This window comes from Anas platyrhynchos, chromosome 25, assembly GCF_047663525.1.
Source record: "Anas platyrhynchos isolate ZD024472 breed Pekin duck chromosome 25, IASCAAS_PekinDuck_T2T, whole genome shotgun sequence".
In the NCBI taxonomy this organism is placed as follows: Eukaryota; Metazoa; Chordata; class Aves; order Anseriformes; family Anatidae; genus Anas; species Anas platyrhynchos.
This window is the reverse complement of record NC_092611.1, coordinates 9,446,343-9,463,011: the sequence shown is the minus strand read 5'-3', so window position 1 is coordinate 9,463,011 and position 16,669 is coordinate 9,446,343. Positions and strand designations below refer to the sequence as shown.

The 16,669-nt window shown below is 46.0% G+C and overlaps 1 protein-coding gene across 1 annotated transcript in view; it reads right to left on the bottom strand.

The window, feature by feature from the left end:
* Positions 1-8,101: 8,101 nt before the first annotated feature.
* Positions 8,102-16,669, bottom strand: part of DRD2 (dopamine receptor D2) — a 30,384-nt gene continuing 21,816 nt past the window's right edge. Inside the window, exons 4-8 of the mRNA XM_013109686.5 lie at positions 15,667-15,803; positions 14,835-15,025; positions 13,817-13,903; positions 12,837-13,176; positions 8,102-12,325 (exon numbers count right to left, since the gene is read on the bottom strand). Coding sequence (XP_012965140.4) covers positions 12,132-12,325; positions 12,837-13,176; positions 13,817-13,903; positions 14,835-15,025; positions 15,667-15,803 — 949 coding nt within the window. The 3' untranslated portion in view covers positions 8,102-12,131. The remainder of the gene's footprint in view (positions 12,326-12,836; positions 13,177-13,816; positions 13,904-14,834; positions 15,026-15,666; positions 15,804-16,669) is intronic.

Here is a 16,669-nt window from a genome sequence, read left to right as displayed (position 1 = left end):
GGAATTATGATAGATATGGGATTAAGTTTAAATAATTGTGTGCTGGGGAGAGGGGAGGAGTAGATCTGAATAAAATACAGCTGGAGGAGAAGTCTGTTCAGTAGAAATGCATATTGGTTTTTTTCCCACATGGCCCCATAGGTGCAGAGAATCAAGATGTTTGACAGCACTGATGTGATTTTAATGTAAGAAATGGTGAGTTATGTGTGTTTCCAAGTCAGCAGCTGTAGAATCTGAATGAATCAGGTGCCAGGTGAGCAAAAAACTGCTCATCCTTCGTGGGCTTGGCCAGGCCTGATGTGGGGAACCGGAGGTCCCAGGGCCAGGCTTCACAGCTCCCAACAGCAGCTCCCCAGCCAGCTCCATCCCCCGTGTGTCAGAGGAAGGGGTAAAAATAAAAAGAAAAGAAAAGAAAAGAAAAGAAAAGAAAAGAAAAGAAAAGAAAAGAAAAGAAAAGAAAAGAAAAGAAAAGAAAAGAAAAGAAAAGAAAAGAAAAGAAAAGAAAAGAAAAGAAAAGAAAAGAAAAGAAAAGAAAAGAAAAGAAAAGAAAAGAAAAGAAAAGGAAAGGAAAGGAAAGGAAAGGAAAGGAAAGGAAAGGAAAGGAAAGGAAAGGAAAGGAAAGGAAAGGAAAGGAAAGGAAAGGAAAGGAAAGGAAAGGAAAGGAAAGGAAAGGAAAGGAAAGGAAAGGAAAGGAAAGGAAAGGAAAGGAAAGGAAAGGAAAGGAAAGGAAAGGAAAGGAAAGGAAAGGAAAGGAAAGGAAAGGAAAGGAAAGGAAAGGAAAGGAAAGGAAAGGAAAGGAAAGGAAAGGAAAGGAAAGGAAAGGAAAGGAAAGGAAAGGAAAGGAAAGGAAAGGAAAGGAAAGGAAAGGAAAGGAAAGGAAAGGAAAGGAAAGGAAAGGAAAGGAAAGGAAAGGAAAGGAAAGGAAAGGAAAGGAAAGGAAAGGAAAGGAAAGGAAAGGAAAGGAAAGGAAAGGAAAGGAAAGGAAAGAAAAGAAAAGAAAAGAAAAGAAAAGAAAAGAAAAGAAAAGATTGTTTTTAATGCTTTGTGTCATTGTAGTTGAGTTGAGCAGCGTGGGGGCAGTTGAGCAAGGAGATATCTTCCACTTCCAATTGCTTCAACACTGCACTCTTGGTACAGTTTAAAAACACACAAAAAAGATGTAGAGTTTAATCTGCATTTTCTCTGCTGTAGTTTATATAAGGATTCAAATAATTACACCTGCAAATAAGTCAACCCCAAATTAAAAGTATACGTAACATTATTATTTTTGCTTGCAAGCCGTGGATCATGGGCCAAGCTCTCCTGTAGAGCTTGCTTACAAATTGGCTAAAACCCTACGAGAACAGAATTAATCATATAATGGTTCAGAGAGGCAGTTGCTCATTGTATCCCTGTCGAAAAGCTGCGCTCTGTTTGGTTCACAGGCAAGACTGCAGATGCTTTTATGAGTCACTAATAAGCACTGCTGCATTTATTAAGTTGCTCTTCTGCAGGGAGGTGACGGTGGAGCTTTTCTGTAAGCGAGCCTCCAAGATTTATTGTTGGAGCTGGAACTTCTGAAGGCAGGTTAACAGACTGGGGCTTTGGGTCCCAAAGCTGTACTGTGCAGCCATTTAACGGAGTCACCCGTATACGTGCTCAGCCTGAGTTAACCAATTTCCTCAGCAGGGCAGCGTGAAGAGCTTAACACTTTTTTTTTACAGCTCCCTTCTGTCTCATGCCACTTGTTAGGGAGGGCAGGTGTGAACTCCTGGGATAAATATCCCAGAGATTTTTTTGATCTGCTGTCTGCAATAGCTCGAGAATACAAATATCCATTTATGATATCCTGAGTTGCATGAGTGCCACTCAGGTAACAGAGGCAATTTGTGAATCACGCAAGTGATATCTCATTAGCTTCTTAGTTATTTAATTACTAATTGGTTCCTTTTTTCTTAAAAAAAATAAAATAAAATAAATGAAAAAAAAAATTGAAAAATGGAAAATGAAGAAGGTAGAATATCAAAGTTGTCCAGTGACAGAAAGCCCCCCAAAAACATGGCTTAGTTCTCCAGCCTAGAGACTTGTGACAATTGTGCCTCTGAATTTAAAAAAAATAAAGTTAAATTATAAAGATACTCCTCCTCTCTCTGGAGCAATTATGGAGAGGAAGGTCAGGCTAGGGTCGATAATAAAGAGGTACAGAAATTAACTGCAATAAGGGATAAAATGAGACTTTGTTCACTGCTGTGAATGTTGTGGTACAGTGCCATTGCCTCACAAAGAGAAACCCTCTGGGTGCTGACAGAATTTGGATTTGACAGATTTTAAGTTTGGGGCATCTCTGGGCTTATTCCATGGCGCTTCTGTTCTTCATAAGAGCTTGTTTCTCAGCAAGGCAGAGGAGTGTTTTCATATAACTGGAGATGTTATTGCTATTCTTTGGATAAACCTATCTGTCTGCTCCACATAGGAAAAAAAAATTAAAATCTTTATAAGAGGTCTGGGGAAATAATGTGTTGTTTTGGAAGCAACACAAGTCTGCCGAAAAGTTCTGGAGAGCTTGACCTACCTTTATTTTTCTGGAATATTTATTGTCTCCCAGGGGAGCTGAGTGGGTCCACTTGCCAGCCAGCTCGTTCCCAGCAACTGCACACGGCTGTGCCATGCTCAGGGCTTGTCCCCAGGGACCCCAGTGAGACCAGGGAGATGTCACAGGGCACAAACCCTCTGAAACATTTTTTAAAGAGTAACGGGGGGAACAAAACCAGCAGCCACCATAAAACAAAAGCAGACAAAAGGTGGAACGTGTTCAAATCCTGCTGAGGCTCTGGCAGAAGAAGAGCTTTCAAGATCGTTTTCACGTTAACAAGATGTTCAGGATGTCAAGACTCTTCACATTGCTGAACAGCTGGGAGAAATGGGCATTTTCTGATGGAAAAATACCCATAAGGGAGCGACAGAGGAATCCCATGTTGTCCTTTGCACCTGGGCTTGAGTGCTTTGATGAATTTAGAAGGGAATGGCAGTACATGCCAACGGGAGCTGACGTTCCCTCCCCAGCTCAAGAAAATCTCTCTGATGTTCCTTCCCCGGCTTGAAATGGATCTTTTTGGCCTTTTTGCCTGGCACGATTGGTTTGCCAGGCTGAGGTTGGTTGTGCTGAGCACCTGGGGGTGGCAGAGGGACTGCTGCCTGCTTCCACCTGTTAGCGCAGTGCTGGGATCCTCAGCCTGTCCCCTGGGTGCACACCCTGGGGCGTTGGCTCTTACAGGCCAGCAGATCAGACCAGGGTAATTGCAATAGTTAATTATTTTGGCTCCAATTGGGTTTCCTGGGTCACAGCACATTGACAAATTGCCTCTTTTATGCAGCATTGATGTAGCTGAACCCAGCAAATACAACAGATGCGGAAGACAGCCAGGTCTGGTGCTTGAACCTGGATGTCAAGTGCCCTGTGCTCAGCTGTCTTAATGTGGGCAGCAGGGGCTAAATTGCAAGGATTGGGTCCTTGGGAGCTGGCTGCACTCTCATTTCAAGAAGAAATCTGCTTTAGATTATGTGAGCAGAAAGGCCAAAGCTTTATCAGGGATTTTTCTGCCCTATGTCTGACAGGGAAACGACTCACAAATTGGTATTGAATGTATTTCAGCTCATCTACTCTTTGCCCTCTCCATGTGGAAAGATGCACACCTTTGGTTATCAGCAGAGATTAAAGAGTTTCAGACTGTTTGGGTGAGCTTTCTACAAGCTGCAGGACATGTTCCAGCAGCAGGAGACGTGTGTGCTGTGCTCGCTGTGTGTGCTGTGCTCAGCAGCACAGTGCCCGTCCCACCCGAGCAGAGTTTTTCCTCTGCAGGCCGGGGTCTGGAGCCCAGCTCTGATGCGTCCCTCGCTCTGGGCCTTGGCCTCACTGTGTTTGCAGACAGGGTGAAACATTCAATCCACTTTTCTGCACCTAAAGATCTGTTTCCAGCCGCCCTGCGTCACTCAGAGAGCCTTTATTTGTCAGACTGGAGGTGAAGAAAAGTCTCAAAATTAGGCTGCCTCATGGAAAACTGTCCTTTTTGTAAGTAAGTAGATAAAGTTCGCCACTGTTGCACTGAGCTCACTGGATCACATTCCAGTGCTTCACTCTCTGTAATCTTCTTCTGTGATTCTGCTTTCATCCCTCAAGTCTTTTACTGAGCTCGTTTTCCAGGAAGGCGGTCGGACGTGCCCTGAGATCCCCCATGCAGACCTGGGGGATCTGTGCCTAGGTGGGCTCAGACACACGGGCACAGCTCCGTGGCTAAACAGGTTACTTGTGTACCTGAGCCACAGTAAATCTCTGTGTAACCTTAACCCAAAGCAAGTGCAAGGTAAGTGTGTTATTGTAAACGCAATGCAAGCATGTAACCCAGAGCATTTTGCTGCACATCTGCCACCCGCTGAGAACATGCCCAAACTCAATTACCATAGTGCAGTAAATTGCCAAGCCACAATAATTCAGTCATAAATCTGCATCCGCAGGTTAATTTGGTGTGACTTCCTCATCTAGGCTCCAGCCTGCACATATACTGCAGGAGCTGATTCCCCGTTGTTCTGTGCTTGTACTGTCATTTATAGCAAAACATCTTCTCCAAGTCTTTTCTGACCTTATCGATGCCATGATTCTGTAACAGCAAAGTGAGTGCACTGTGCTACACGTGCTAAGTCTATTCCCCAGTGTCCCTGCCGTTAGCCAGCCCACTCGTTAGGCTTGGATCGGCCCCTTTCCAGACTCACCAGTTTTGGTTTTCGGTCAAACCCTTTCATTCATCCTCATCCATGCTATTCCCTGACAGTGAGCCCAGCCCACGGCCCAGGGGGCTGTCAGAGCTGTAATTCAGCTCTTTAACATCAGCTCTGTGTGCCACTGAATCATCTGATGCAATGGATTTAGTCTTGGCCAGACGTGGGCACGTCGGAGTGTATTTGACCTGCTGGCACTGTGGTTATGTCAGGGTTTGGATCAGCCTCAGAGCAGGTGTTGGATGCACTGCTGCTGCTGGAGTCTTTTGGTGCCCTGTGAGGAGCCATCGCAGCCATTCTGCAACCTTCATGCTTTTTTTTTTTTCCTTTTTTTTTTTTTTTCTTTTTTTTCTAGTTAATCAGAAGCATTATGCCTGATCAAAGCCAATTTTGTTTTGTACTAGGAGGGATTTTTGTACAGGGAGGGATTCTGCAAGCCATGTGCAGGGATATTTATTCAGATCAGCAGTGACTGCTGATTCCTTCACATAGACAAGCTCTAAACTCACAACCTGTCTCCTTCCATCATCTTCTCAGCTCCTGTGTTTTCCTCTGTAGCCCTGGACATTTTACAGCTTTGTTTGACAGATCTCATAAGATCTGCAGAGGTTTTCTTGGTTGTTGACTCCTGAGTCACTGTTACTATTTGGAGACAAGATTAGGTTTCTTGCTAATGCTAATTTGGGGTTTCCCTGTTTTATCTTGTGGTCTAAAATCACGTTCATTGCTGCATTAATAGATCTATATTAGCAATAGTTAGCATTAAATGCCTGATGCAGATACAAAGCCTGTAGCAATGGCCTGATTTCCCCCAGGTGAGGTTTGCTGCCTTTCCATCTGCTCTGCACACAACTCGAGGGGGTTCACACAGTGCTTAAACCACACGTGGATACGGATAGGAAGGAGAGGTCTCTGTGAAGACAGTTGTCATCTACTAATTTATTTCCCCACATGCAGGAGCCACCACCAAAGCCTATGGCAATAGCCCCTGACCCTGGCACAGCCCAGCCATGCCCCGTCTGCCTGCACAAATGCACAGCGCAACCCTCACATGGGATGTGTGCAGCCCCGCTCCACGAGTGTGAAGAGCCAGGGCCTGGCAGTGGACCTGGGACCACAGGCACAGGTTTGGTACCTCCCTGTCCTGCTGCCAGCCCAGAGCTGCTGCTTTAGGGAAGCTGCAAGGCCCTGCTGCAGGCGTGTGCTGTGCCTCAGGGCATCCCTGGCCCCGCCACTTAGCAGCAAGTGTCCCCAGCCCCAGGACAGGCACCCAGTGCTGGCCCCAGAGGGCTGAAGTCACCCCCTTTGGGCTTTGGTTTTATAAAGCTCGCTGTTAACACGCAGCACATCGTATTCCAGTTGCAGTCTCCCCTGGCAGCGCGTTAATCTCCCTGCGGTGGCTTGGTTACAAGCAGGGGCTCCTGCTGCACAGCCACCACAGCCCCTGTGCTGCCTGCTTGCCTCCGTTCAGCACGTCTGGCATGAAATCCTGCAGCTGGGGCTGAAGTGACACAATCCTTACAGACTCATCAGGGCTACGGACACAGCCGATTGCATGCAGCAGGGAAGCGCTGCTAAGCTTGGGGAAATGCGCTCGCCAAGCACGGCGGCTTGGGAGTGCAGGCTGCTCCTCCTCACTTAAAGGGCCTGGATTTTGCTTTGTTTTTTAAATCTCTTTAAACTCGTTTCTAGGTCTGTTAATTATTCATCATACATTAATTATATTTAGTCCGTCTTCATCACTCTCTCTTTGGTGAAGAAAGTTTTTGTTTATGAGTCAAAAGCTATTTATGAAACAGACAGTCTGCTATCCTCAGAAAGATGTGAGTTGAGGGACTTGCTTTAATTATTAAAAGAAGCTTTGATTACAGAGAATGAGTTAATTTAACAGGTACAACTGGCTGTGTTTTTGTTTTTGGCTTTGTTTTGTTTTGTTTTTCCCCCTTCCTAGATGTGCAGAAGAAAGCATCTCCATTAATCTGTCAGGGCTGATCTGAAACTGAAGGGCTCACTGAGATGCCCCAGGAGATGGACAGATCAGCTTTGCCTTATTTCTTTTGAGTGGTGTGAACAGCTCTGGCTGGCACTGGTGGCTGGGGTTGTTTTGTAGTCTGCAGGCTCCAAAATACAATTTTGCTGGAAGGGAGGACCTCCGCAGTCGCTGGCCTTTTATCCTGATGGGCTAGGGCTAGACATGCTAAAAACAAGCTGGTGTGTGTGTCCTGCTGTCTCATCTGGGAATCCCATTAATTGTGCTGTGCTAGGAGGGGGAAGTAATCTCAGCACCTGATTTTTGGGTGGTTGTGGGGGTGCTGAGCTGGGTCACACAGCAAGGGGAGTTCAGCATGAGTTTAACGTGGTAGCTTTGGAAATCCTGCTTACTGTGCAACCTGAAGGCTTCAGGGCAGGGTTTATCTTTCTGTTCTGTGTTGTTTCAAAACCGAGTAGACCAAAGCCTTTGGTTCATGCCAAGGATCCAAACTGCCATTAAGCAGAAATTTCACTTTTCTAGTTCTTGGAGATTGAAAGGTTTCTACCTTAGCAGTAAGAAGGGTTGGTGGCTTTGTGTTTCTTTTTTTCTTTGTTTGTATTGTTCTGCTTGTTTGTTTGAATAAAACTAATCTGGAGAGAACCCCATCTGCATGCCAGCTCAGGCTGAGGTTTTGCTGTCGTGCTGACTAAGCTTGGCAGAGGTTCACATGCATCTATTGGATTAGTTCTTGAATAAATATTTTACTGCTGCCAACCAAGCTTGTAACAGGTTGCTACTTATGTTTGACTCATTTCTGTTTGTTTCTCCTGATTTTTGCAAGCCAGGTCGACAAATGGTGCCCTGGTGAGAGCAGTGGCTGTTAATCACCACCTTCAACCTACGCTGCTATGTGCCAGAATGAGCAGTGCCAAGAAGTAAATGCAGGCAGCTGTGGTGATGCCAAAAGCACCTGCGTGACTGCTCTTGGCTGGGTACTCATCTGGTTTTCATCCCTTCCTCCCCCAAATCCTCCCCAGTCCACTTTTGTCTAGAAGAGAGGAGAGTTAGGAGATTTGAGCCCTTTCTTTTCTGCCTGTGCCTCTGTTTTTTTTCCCAGACTGAGGCTTCTAGGCTTCAGTCTAGAGGAAAGCTGGTATTCTTGCAGAAACTGAGATAAGGGAGAAAAAGAAAATGCCACTAGTCTGCAAAGCAAGTCAGGAAAAAGACAAGATCTCACCTGAAGGCCATCTTTTCCTGTTATGAGTCTGTATGATGTACAGCATAACCATAGGTCCCTAGAGACTGACCCATTACCGTAAAGCACCTTTGTTGCAGCTTCTGGTAAAAAGAACAAAATAAGCATATGACATCAGGGTAGCTTGTGCAAGTCTCTGTTTAATTACAGTGCTGGATGAGGACATTTGGTGGTGTCACACGTACTGGTGATGGGTAATATACATTCCCGACTCTTCAGGGAGTCATGTTCTCACTGGAGATTTTCACCACAGAGGTAGTGGCTTTTTTTTTTTTTTCCTGTTTTCCTTTTTATTTCAGCAAGAAGTAACAAGCTGGTTAGAGCTACTGTAATTAGTTTACTCTTCAATCAGGAAGATAAACAGTCTCATAACTGTGGTGGGAGCAAGCAGGCAAGCGCCGATACAGTGCAGGCAGGATTCACCAGCTTCTTAATTAAAACCCGTTTGGGGTGCAGAGCCACCCGGGCTTCAGCGAGCCGTGAATCACAAGGAGGAAAAGCAGGAACGGGAAGACTCAATAAGCAGAACTAACGCTTCAAACACAAATGATGATTCACAAAATAGGGACTACCGCAAGGATCTGAACAAGTTTTTTTTTAAATAGGATTCATCTTGCAATTTTTTGTTTTCTTCAGGAACGGAGAAATAAAACCTTCTTATATTGTGTTAAAAAAAATAATAAAATAATAAGAAAATTAGTACCCTCGCCATCATCATCATGTTCTGCCATCTGAAGTCCCGAGGAAAGCAGTAATTTTCAGAGGGAAGTGACAGTGAGGACTGTATTTGCCAGACCCAGGTCTGGGAGCAGGAGGCATGGGAGCCCCGCATGCTGCAGCTGATTGCCTGCCATTTTCACAAGGTTCTCCAAGCACCTTCCATCACAACCCAGAGCCCCACGTCACCGTGTCAGGAACCACAGCAATACAGGTTGCAAAGGCTGTGTTTGGTCTCAGCATTCATCTGTTCTTTGCAAAGCCAGAGATGATGTGTTCTTGTCTTTCCTCAGCGTTATGAAGGCTTGACTCATGGGGGGAAAGTGCTGTAGTTTGGTCTCCTTTCCAAGGACAGTGGGGATGCACATGCAGATATTGTATATCTCATCGGATACCTTCGAGTCCAGAGTGTTAGGAACAAGTGGCTTAGACTGTCATTGAGATGAGTGACGGGCTGCAGGTAATTTTCCAACTAATACTTAATCTCTAGGAAATGATACTTGTTATTTTTTGGTACAATTTAGCAAACTTATGAAGGACACAGGCCCTTCTCAGCAGCTTTTTCTCCATGATGTTTTGGAAGAGTTGTTCATCTACTAATTCAGGTGTGTTGAGCTATAAGATTCTGCATCCAGACTTAGGAAAAAAAATCAGGAAAATGTACAGAGTATCAGAGATGATGGTTTTGTCCCATCCAGGGTTAACACTAAACACGAGGTAAAGGTAAAACATAAAATTAAGATGTTGTTCACATTCAACTTATTTTTGGGGCTCACACCAGTTGTTAGTACAGGGAAAATATCACCTATGGCAACTTCAAAATGCTCCAAAGGTTGTTTTTTCTTTTTTTTTTTTTGTGTATATGCATATTATTCTCTATTTTGATTCAGCTCCCAACCTGGTAATTCACTAAGCCAAATGGCACTTTTCTACCTTGCAATTTAAAAAAAAAAAAAAAAAAAATAGTAGAAAACCAAGCAGTAGCTTGTTACTATTTTTTCCACTTTATGTGATTTTTTTGACTCTTCATTCACGTCAGTCTGAAGCAATTCCCATCCCTGAGTGAATGTGCATGGTTAAAACTGGCAAAAGAAGAACAGGTAATGTCTTTGCATCTTGTGCCTGAAACCCCTTCAGCTGGTGCTTCCAGTCTTCAAATGAAAAAAAAATACTTCTTTTTTTTACATTTCTGTGAGAACTGTTTTCCCTTGCACATAATCCCACTAACTCACAAAGTATGAAGCTTCCCTAGATGTGCATTACAGTGCCAACACAGGAGGGACTGGCCACATCCTGACTGTTCATTACATTTTGTTCTGGCAGCATCAGGTAAGAGCTGGTTTGTATATATCAAGAAAAGGTTGCTCTGATAAGCAGGAGCTTGTTATTCAGTTCCTACACAGGACCTATTTCTGCTGAAACTATATGCAAAAACCCCTCGCTAAGGCAGGTCACATCCAGGCATTTGTAATTTATATCTGTAGCTGTGACCAGACCTTGAAGAGCCACATTCAAACATTATGCAACCCATGGGCTAAATACTGGTGACACTGGGTATCGGCCTCTTCCAGAACAGAAGGATTAGATAGGAAAGCTCTGGCTCAATTAGATAGGAAAGCTTTGGATCAAGGTGGGACTCCTGTTGCAGCATAAGAAGACCACTGAGAGCGTGCATTACAGCTGCTTGGCACAGTCTCTCCTCACTCTGCAGCTAGGACACACACTGCCAGTGCAGCCCAGCCCACAGGGAAATGCTTTGTTAACAATACAGGAAAAAAAAAGGTAATAAAAGAAACCCACCTTGGCAGCAGTCTTTATCTCTGCTGAAGTGGAAACTAGGTGGATGTTCAACAAACTGCATCGAGGAACAAGGGATTCTATTGCTATGTCAATTGTATTTTAACATCTTTAGAAAACAGCAGGTAGCTGGAGCATGGATGCCTGCCTCTTCATATGGCTATTGTAAGCATGGAGCTCTCCAGAGCCTGTATTGATTGCTAGCCAGACCTATTTCTGTGTCATTTTATTCATCTTACTGTATTTTATTTACAGAGATATTACAAAATAAATTGTGAACTGAGTACAACTAGTAAGAACAGAGTGGATTTGGCAACGCCAGAGTCAGCATGGTAAAATTATGCTGTAATGGAGTTTCAGTTCTTTTAAAGTGAGAAACAAAGCTAGCAAGGGGTAAGGGAAGCTGGAAAGATCCAGACATTGCTGGAGTCTGACTTGGACACAAAAGCAGATCTAGGTAAGGATGTACTTGGGCTTTTATTCTGGCTTTTTTCCAAAATACAGTCTTTATCTCATTCTCTATTTAATTAAATTAGGCACGATGTCACTCTGCACACTCTCAGAGGCTTAGGCAAATCATATCTGAGGTGATCCTTGGCATGATGGTGCCTTCAAGTTAGGTAGGAAGAACTGGACCTAACTTGGACTTGAAGTTCACATCTGAGATGGACATGGCCGAAGATGCTGCTCCTGGCAAAGTGTCCTTGTTTCTACATTCCTCATGCTGTCACTCCTCACCTCATCTTGTAACTCCCTGTGAGAGACTGGAGATCAAACAGTGGTGGGCAGAAGCTGCTGCTGGGCTGGCTGATGGCACACAGTAGTTGGTGTCCTCTTGGATCTGAGTGCAAACTGTGCAGAACCAGGTATCACTCCTTCAATTCCTCTCCACTTTTTTGGGTTTGGCCTTCTGTATGATTGATCCTGTTTATTCATATTTACGCTGATGTAGTGGTCCCACCTGAGACTGATGCTCCCTTTCTTCCTCCTGCCCATTGCTTGTTACAAGGATTGGATCCTCAGGTGGGAGAACCTTCTTAGCCCACCTGGGAACCTCTTCCAGTTTTGTTTTGTTTTTCCTCCCTCAAGGCTTCAGCAGTTTAATACTGGTTAAGTCAGCTGGAGGTGAAGGCAAAGCTATTGCACGGAGTTTCCGCAAGCTCTGTCTGGCTCCTATTGCAAAGCGGAAAAGATGGTCTTGTCTTTGGTGAGATTGTGTCAATGACTTAACACGCAGGCCAGCAGCAGTGACCCATTGCTGCCTGCACATGGCTCTGCGAGCATCTGTTTAATGCACTCCAGGTTAGATGGCCACAGGCAACAACCAAGTGAGCGTTTCTCCATTTTTGCTTCCACTCCAAACACAGTGTGAGGGTAGCTCTTAGAAGCGCCCTTAGTATCAACATCCTGGAGTCCAAAGGTCACCTCAAGGGGCAAGAGAACCTCCCTCCCGCCTGAAGGTCCTCATTACGTCCCTGCCAAGAGGTGCCTGGGCACGGCCCTGCTGTGGCACTGCACTCCCCATGCCCGGTGCAAGAGCTCAAGACCTCTCCACGGCTGGTCGCTTGTCTGTGTGCGTGAATGGCATTGGATTCTTTTTTCCCCTCATTCTTAAAAATGTGGTTATTGTTTTTCCTTCTAACAGTGGAGGATCTTCATGAAAGCTTTGCGAAATTCAATATTGAAGGTGGTATAAATAATTGGGTTGACAGCACTGTTGACATATCCAAGCCACGTAAAGGCGCTGTACATTGCTGGGGGGATGTTGCAATCGCAGTGCATGTTCAGGATGTGGGTGATGAAGAATGGGAGCCAGCAGATGATGAAAACACCTGGGGGAAAAAAATAAACAGATTGTGATTGCTGAAAACTGGAAAATTTCTGTGACTGAGAACAGCAAGCCTCCTGTCTGTGTGCTATGTCTGTCTTCATTCTGAGTACCCAAGTAGCAAAGAACTTATTTGCTGCTCTAAGTAGACTGGTTACAGTAAACGAGATCTGTCCTGCAGAGGTGCCAGCTTGTTGCAGAACTACTCAGCCTATTGTGCCGTAGCTATACCAGAAAGCAGAAGGGCTTTCTCACGCATGCCTTTTGGCCATGCACACCCCCTGCACCGGGACAGCTTTCTGAGCCCCTTGTACAGCACTGTGTGCTGTTCCTGGCTGGGAGGGAGGTAGTCTGCCTCTCGAGGGCCACACTGACTGATGCATGCAGTGTAACTGTTTATGTGGAGGCCTAGGAGAACAAACAGTCCACACTGGACATTTGAAGTGGATGCCCTAATCCTGGGTAGCTCTTGGCTTTCTGCAGGATCACGAGACAAAGCCAACGTGCACTCTCACCAAGTACGATGGCTAGCATCTGGGTGGCTTTCTTTTCCTTCTGTTGTGACAGTTTCCTCCTGTTCATAGCCTTGAGAAGAGTGGTCCTTAACTTTCCATTGGGCATAGACTGGATCTCGAAGACCTTGGCAGTGTGGGGGTTTTCTTTGGCATGTCCGTTCTTCTCTAGTTTCCCAGGGCTGCCCAAGTGTGCCTGCAGGGTTGAGTTAGTGCCCCGATTAGAAGCAACTGGCACAACCAGCTGGTGGTTGCTTGGGGCTGCTGGTTTGATGGTGGTTTTCTCAGGGGGACTGGTACTGGACACCATCTCCATTTCCATCTCCATGTGACTCTCTGCCTCCTGGACAAGAATCAAATGCCCACAACATGAAGACAGGTAAATATACAGGGAGCAGCAATGAATATTTCTTACAGACAGAAGCTGGATGATGCTGAAAAAACAACCAACCCTTCTTCTCCCTCCCTACCTTTTTTGGTAAATGCTTGAAGAAACAGCTATAAGTCATTTACACGTAAGGGTACATTTGATGAGATCGACAGAATGCAGACAATGACTCTGCCTCCTGTACTGCACAACGAGGCTGAGAAATTGGAGACGCTGTCTCCACTCCCCATGTATTTTATTTCAGAAGATAGGTAAATGAAAACAAAATCAACAAGCAAAGCCCAACATAGCCAATGCAGTCCAAGACTTAAAATAAATAATAGACAGGAGAAGAAAACCAAAGAGAATAAATGTTAAAATGTCACGGCTTTTATAGCTGATCTTTAGGTGAGCTTAGTCTGGCTTTTTGAGCTCTACGTTAAACCCCCTGGTTCACTCTAAGGAACAGGAAGAATATTTAAATTTTCAGATTGAACGGTAACCTTTGTTCTTAGCTTATTTTCTCCCACACTGCATAAATTCATTTTGTGTCCTGAGAAGAGACAAGGGGAAAGCTAAGCGCTCTGAAAAGCTACCACTTCTCTTTAACACTCACCACTTTGCGCTTATTAACTTGGAAACTCCCATTGGACTTCACAATAACTGTGCAGAGCTTCACGTCTTCTGGATGAGTGCATTTGTCCTAAGGGGCAAGCACCAGCTCAAAGGTTACACAAGCAGATAGTAATTAGGAAGGGTAGCTGGTAAGGGAGGCGAGTGAAAATACAAACACAGGGCATGAAGCAGAAATTAATCACTCTGACTACGGTGCTAACAGAAACAGAAAACTACCCTAGAGAAGCAGTAGTGGAAGCAAGCATCCCTTGTGCTTTTTACCAAATGAAGGAAGCCACAGACGTCTGATTATGTTTCAGTCCACCTTGCCTTGCTGCTTCCTCTCCTTGCCATGGCCCTGGCCTCTGGGGCTATGTGGGCTGGAGGTAGCACCTTGGGGACCACATAGCCCTGCTAGCTGCTTTGCACATGCTGCAAGAGGAGAGTTTGGACTGCCTCACACTAAGCATGCTCAGCTGGACCCCACCAGCATCATGCCACTCACATGCTTCATGAGGCTGTGTCGTGGTTTAACCTGGCATTTAACATAGCACTCTACCAGCTGCTAGGAAGAAAATTAACTGTCATAACTAAAACCAGGACAGGCTGCTTGCCCTGCAGATGTCCTGTTAGCAGGGATGGAGCTTGTACCCCAGCCATGCAACTGCCTGCCACTGAGCTTCTGCATCTGTCAGCAGGGCTGACTCGGAAGGTGGCACAGCTTGTAGTCTGGGGTGCCCAAACTCAGAGCCAGAAGAATGAAGTCCAGTTAACAGAAAGGCTCCTAACGCAGACCCGCTGGAGCATCCCTGTGAAGCACCAGCCTGTGACCCGATAACCCAGCGCGTGCAGCTGGGCCTCCCAAACAGCTCAGGATGCAGCTTTCACCATTGCAATCCAGTATCTCACATCCTGAAGACAGCCTTGTTTGGGGAGAGGAGGAAGCGCTTTGGGGATGAAGTGGAGGAGGAAAGGGAAAGGATGGTGGCAGGTGAGCGCGAGGCCGAGGGTCTGGTTACCTTCAGCGGTGCCTGCGTGTCCGAGTCCAGGCCGTGGCTGCTGCGCTTGGTGTTGACACGCTTCCTGCGCTTGCGGAGCACGATGTAGATCTGCACATACACCAGCAGGGTGACGATGAAGGGGACGTAGAAGGAGACAATAGAGGAATACACGACAAAGGCAGGATTGGCAATGACGCACTCATTATCATCTGGAAGACAAAAAGTTTTGGGCTCACTGTCCCTGCTGCTCTGGGCTAGCACCAGCTTCCCCCTCCTTTATCTCTGAAGAGGGGACCCAGAGAGTGGGGGCCCACCACATCAGCCAGAATCAAGTTCAAGGCCAGCAGACCTCACATGTATCACTGGCAGTCATACACAGACCCCAGAGCCCTGGCTATTTCTCAGCCAACAACTGAGAGCCTGCTGATGCCGTGCTGTTTGCAATCCCATCCTCCCGTAAAACTGCCAGCTCAATTGCCATTTCCATTCTCTCCTGTCTCAGTGAAGACATTTGCTCCATGCCTTTCCTTATTATGTTTTAATGCAACACAGAATTGGTTTTTGTAGCAGACAAACATTAATGTGACATTGACCAGCATTGTGTAAGCTTCATCTCACTGCAGATCCGAGGCCTCTGCCACCCTCGTATGGTACAAGGAGAGATGAAACAGAACCAGCTGGCATATCCTGGACTGCTGTGGGGAGGGCATACCTGAAACAGGGATGGGTGCATCCCAGGACACCTAAAACCGGACTCAGACCTTCACTCCTATCTTGTAACAGAAGACTATCTGGGGAGCTAGTAACGCCAGGTTGATGCCAATACCCATCTGCAGGTGGCATAACTCACCTGCGGTGTTGAGGCCAAACAGGAGAGGGCAGGAGATGGCAAACGAAAGCACCCAGACCACAGCAATCATGACGGTGACCCTGCGCTTGGAGCTGTAGCGGGTGTTGTACAGCATTGGCATCGCTACCGCTGTGTACCTGCAGAGTGAAGACACAAACCCAGGCTTCGGTCATGCTGCAAGTGCCAACAAACTTTACAGGAAAGCACGGCTGGTGACTGTGTCTGAAGGCTTGGAGCAGCACAAGAACACAGAGTGAATCAGGATGCTCCATCTCCGACATCTCCACACTCCCTGCTTTGGAAGGCGTGAGGCTGGGGTCTGGGCAGCACAGCTTTTTCTCTTCTACTCCTTCCCAGCTCCTGCCTGCCCACTGCTCCACCACTCACACTTACAAACAGGAGGACTGAACTAGTGTAGATACACGCAGACAGCCATTTACATTCTCAGGTGGTGTTTCTGTGACTGTTTCTGAAAGAATCCTGCTCAGACCTCACAGAATGTTAGAGATTGGAAAGGACTTGGAAAGATCATCTAGTCCAACCCCCCTGCCACAGCAGGAACACCTAGATCACATCACACAAACACATCCAGGCAGGTTTTGAGTGTTTTCAGAGAAAGGGACTCCACAAACCCCCTGGGCAGCCTGATCCAGTGCTCTGTCATGCTCAACGTAAAGAAGTTTCAGCTCATATTTAAGCAGAACCTCCTATGTTCCAGGTGGCACCCACTGCCCCTTGTCCTTTAATTGGATGACAGCAAGAAGAGCCTAGCTCCATCCTCCTGACACTTCCCCTTTACATATTTATCAACATTAATAAGGTCACTCCTCAACCTCTTTTGCTCCAAGAGGAAGAGACGCAGCTCCCTCAGCCTTTCCTCATAACAGAGGTGCTCTTCATCACTGATAGCTGCCTCAGCTGTGCAAGCCCAGCTGCAACCCCATCACCCTTCAGATCTAGTTTAAAGCTTTCCAAATGAGCCCCGCTAATTCCTCTCCCAGAA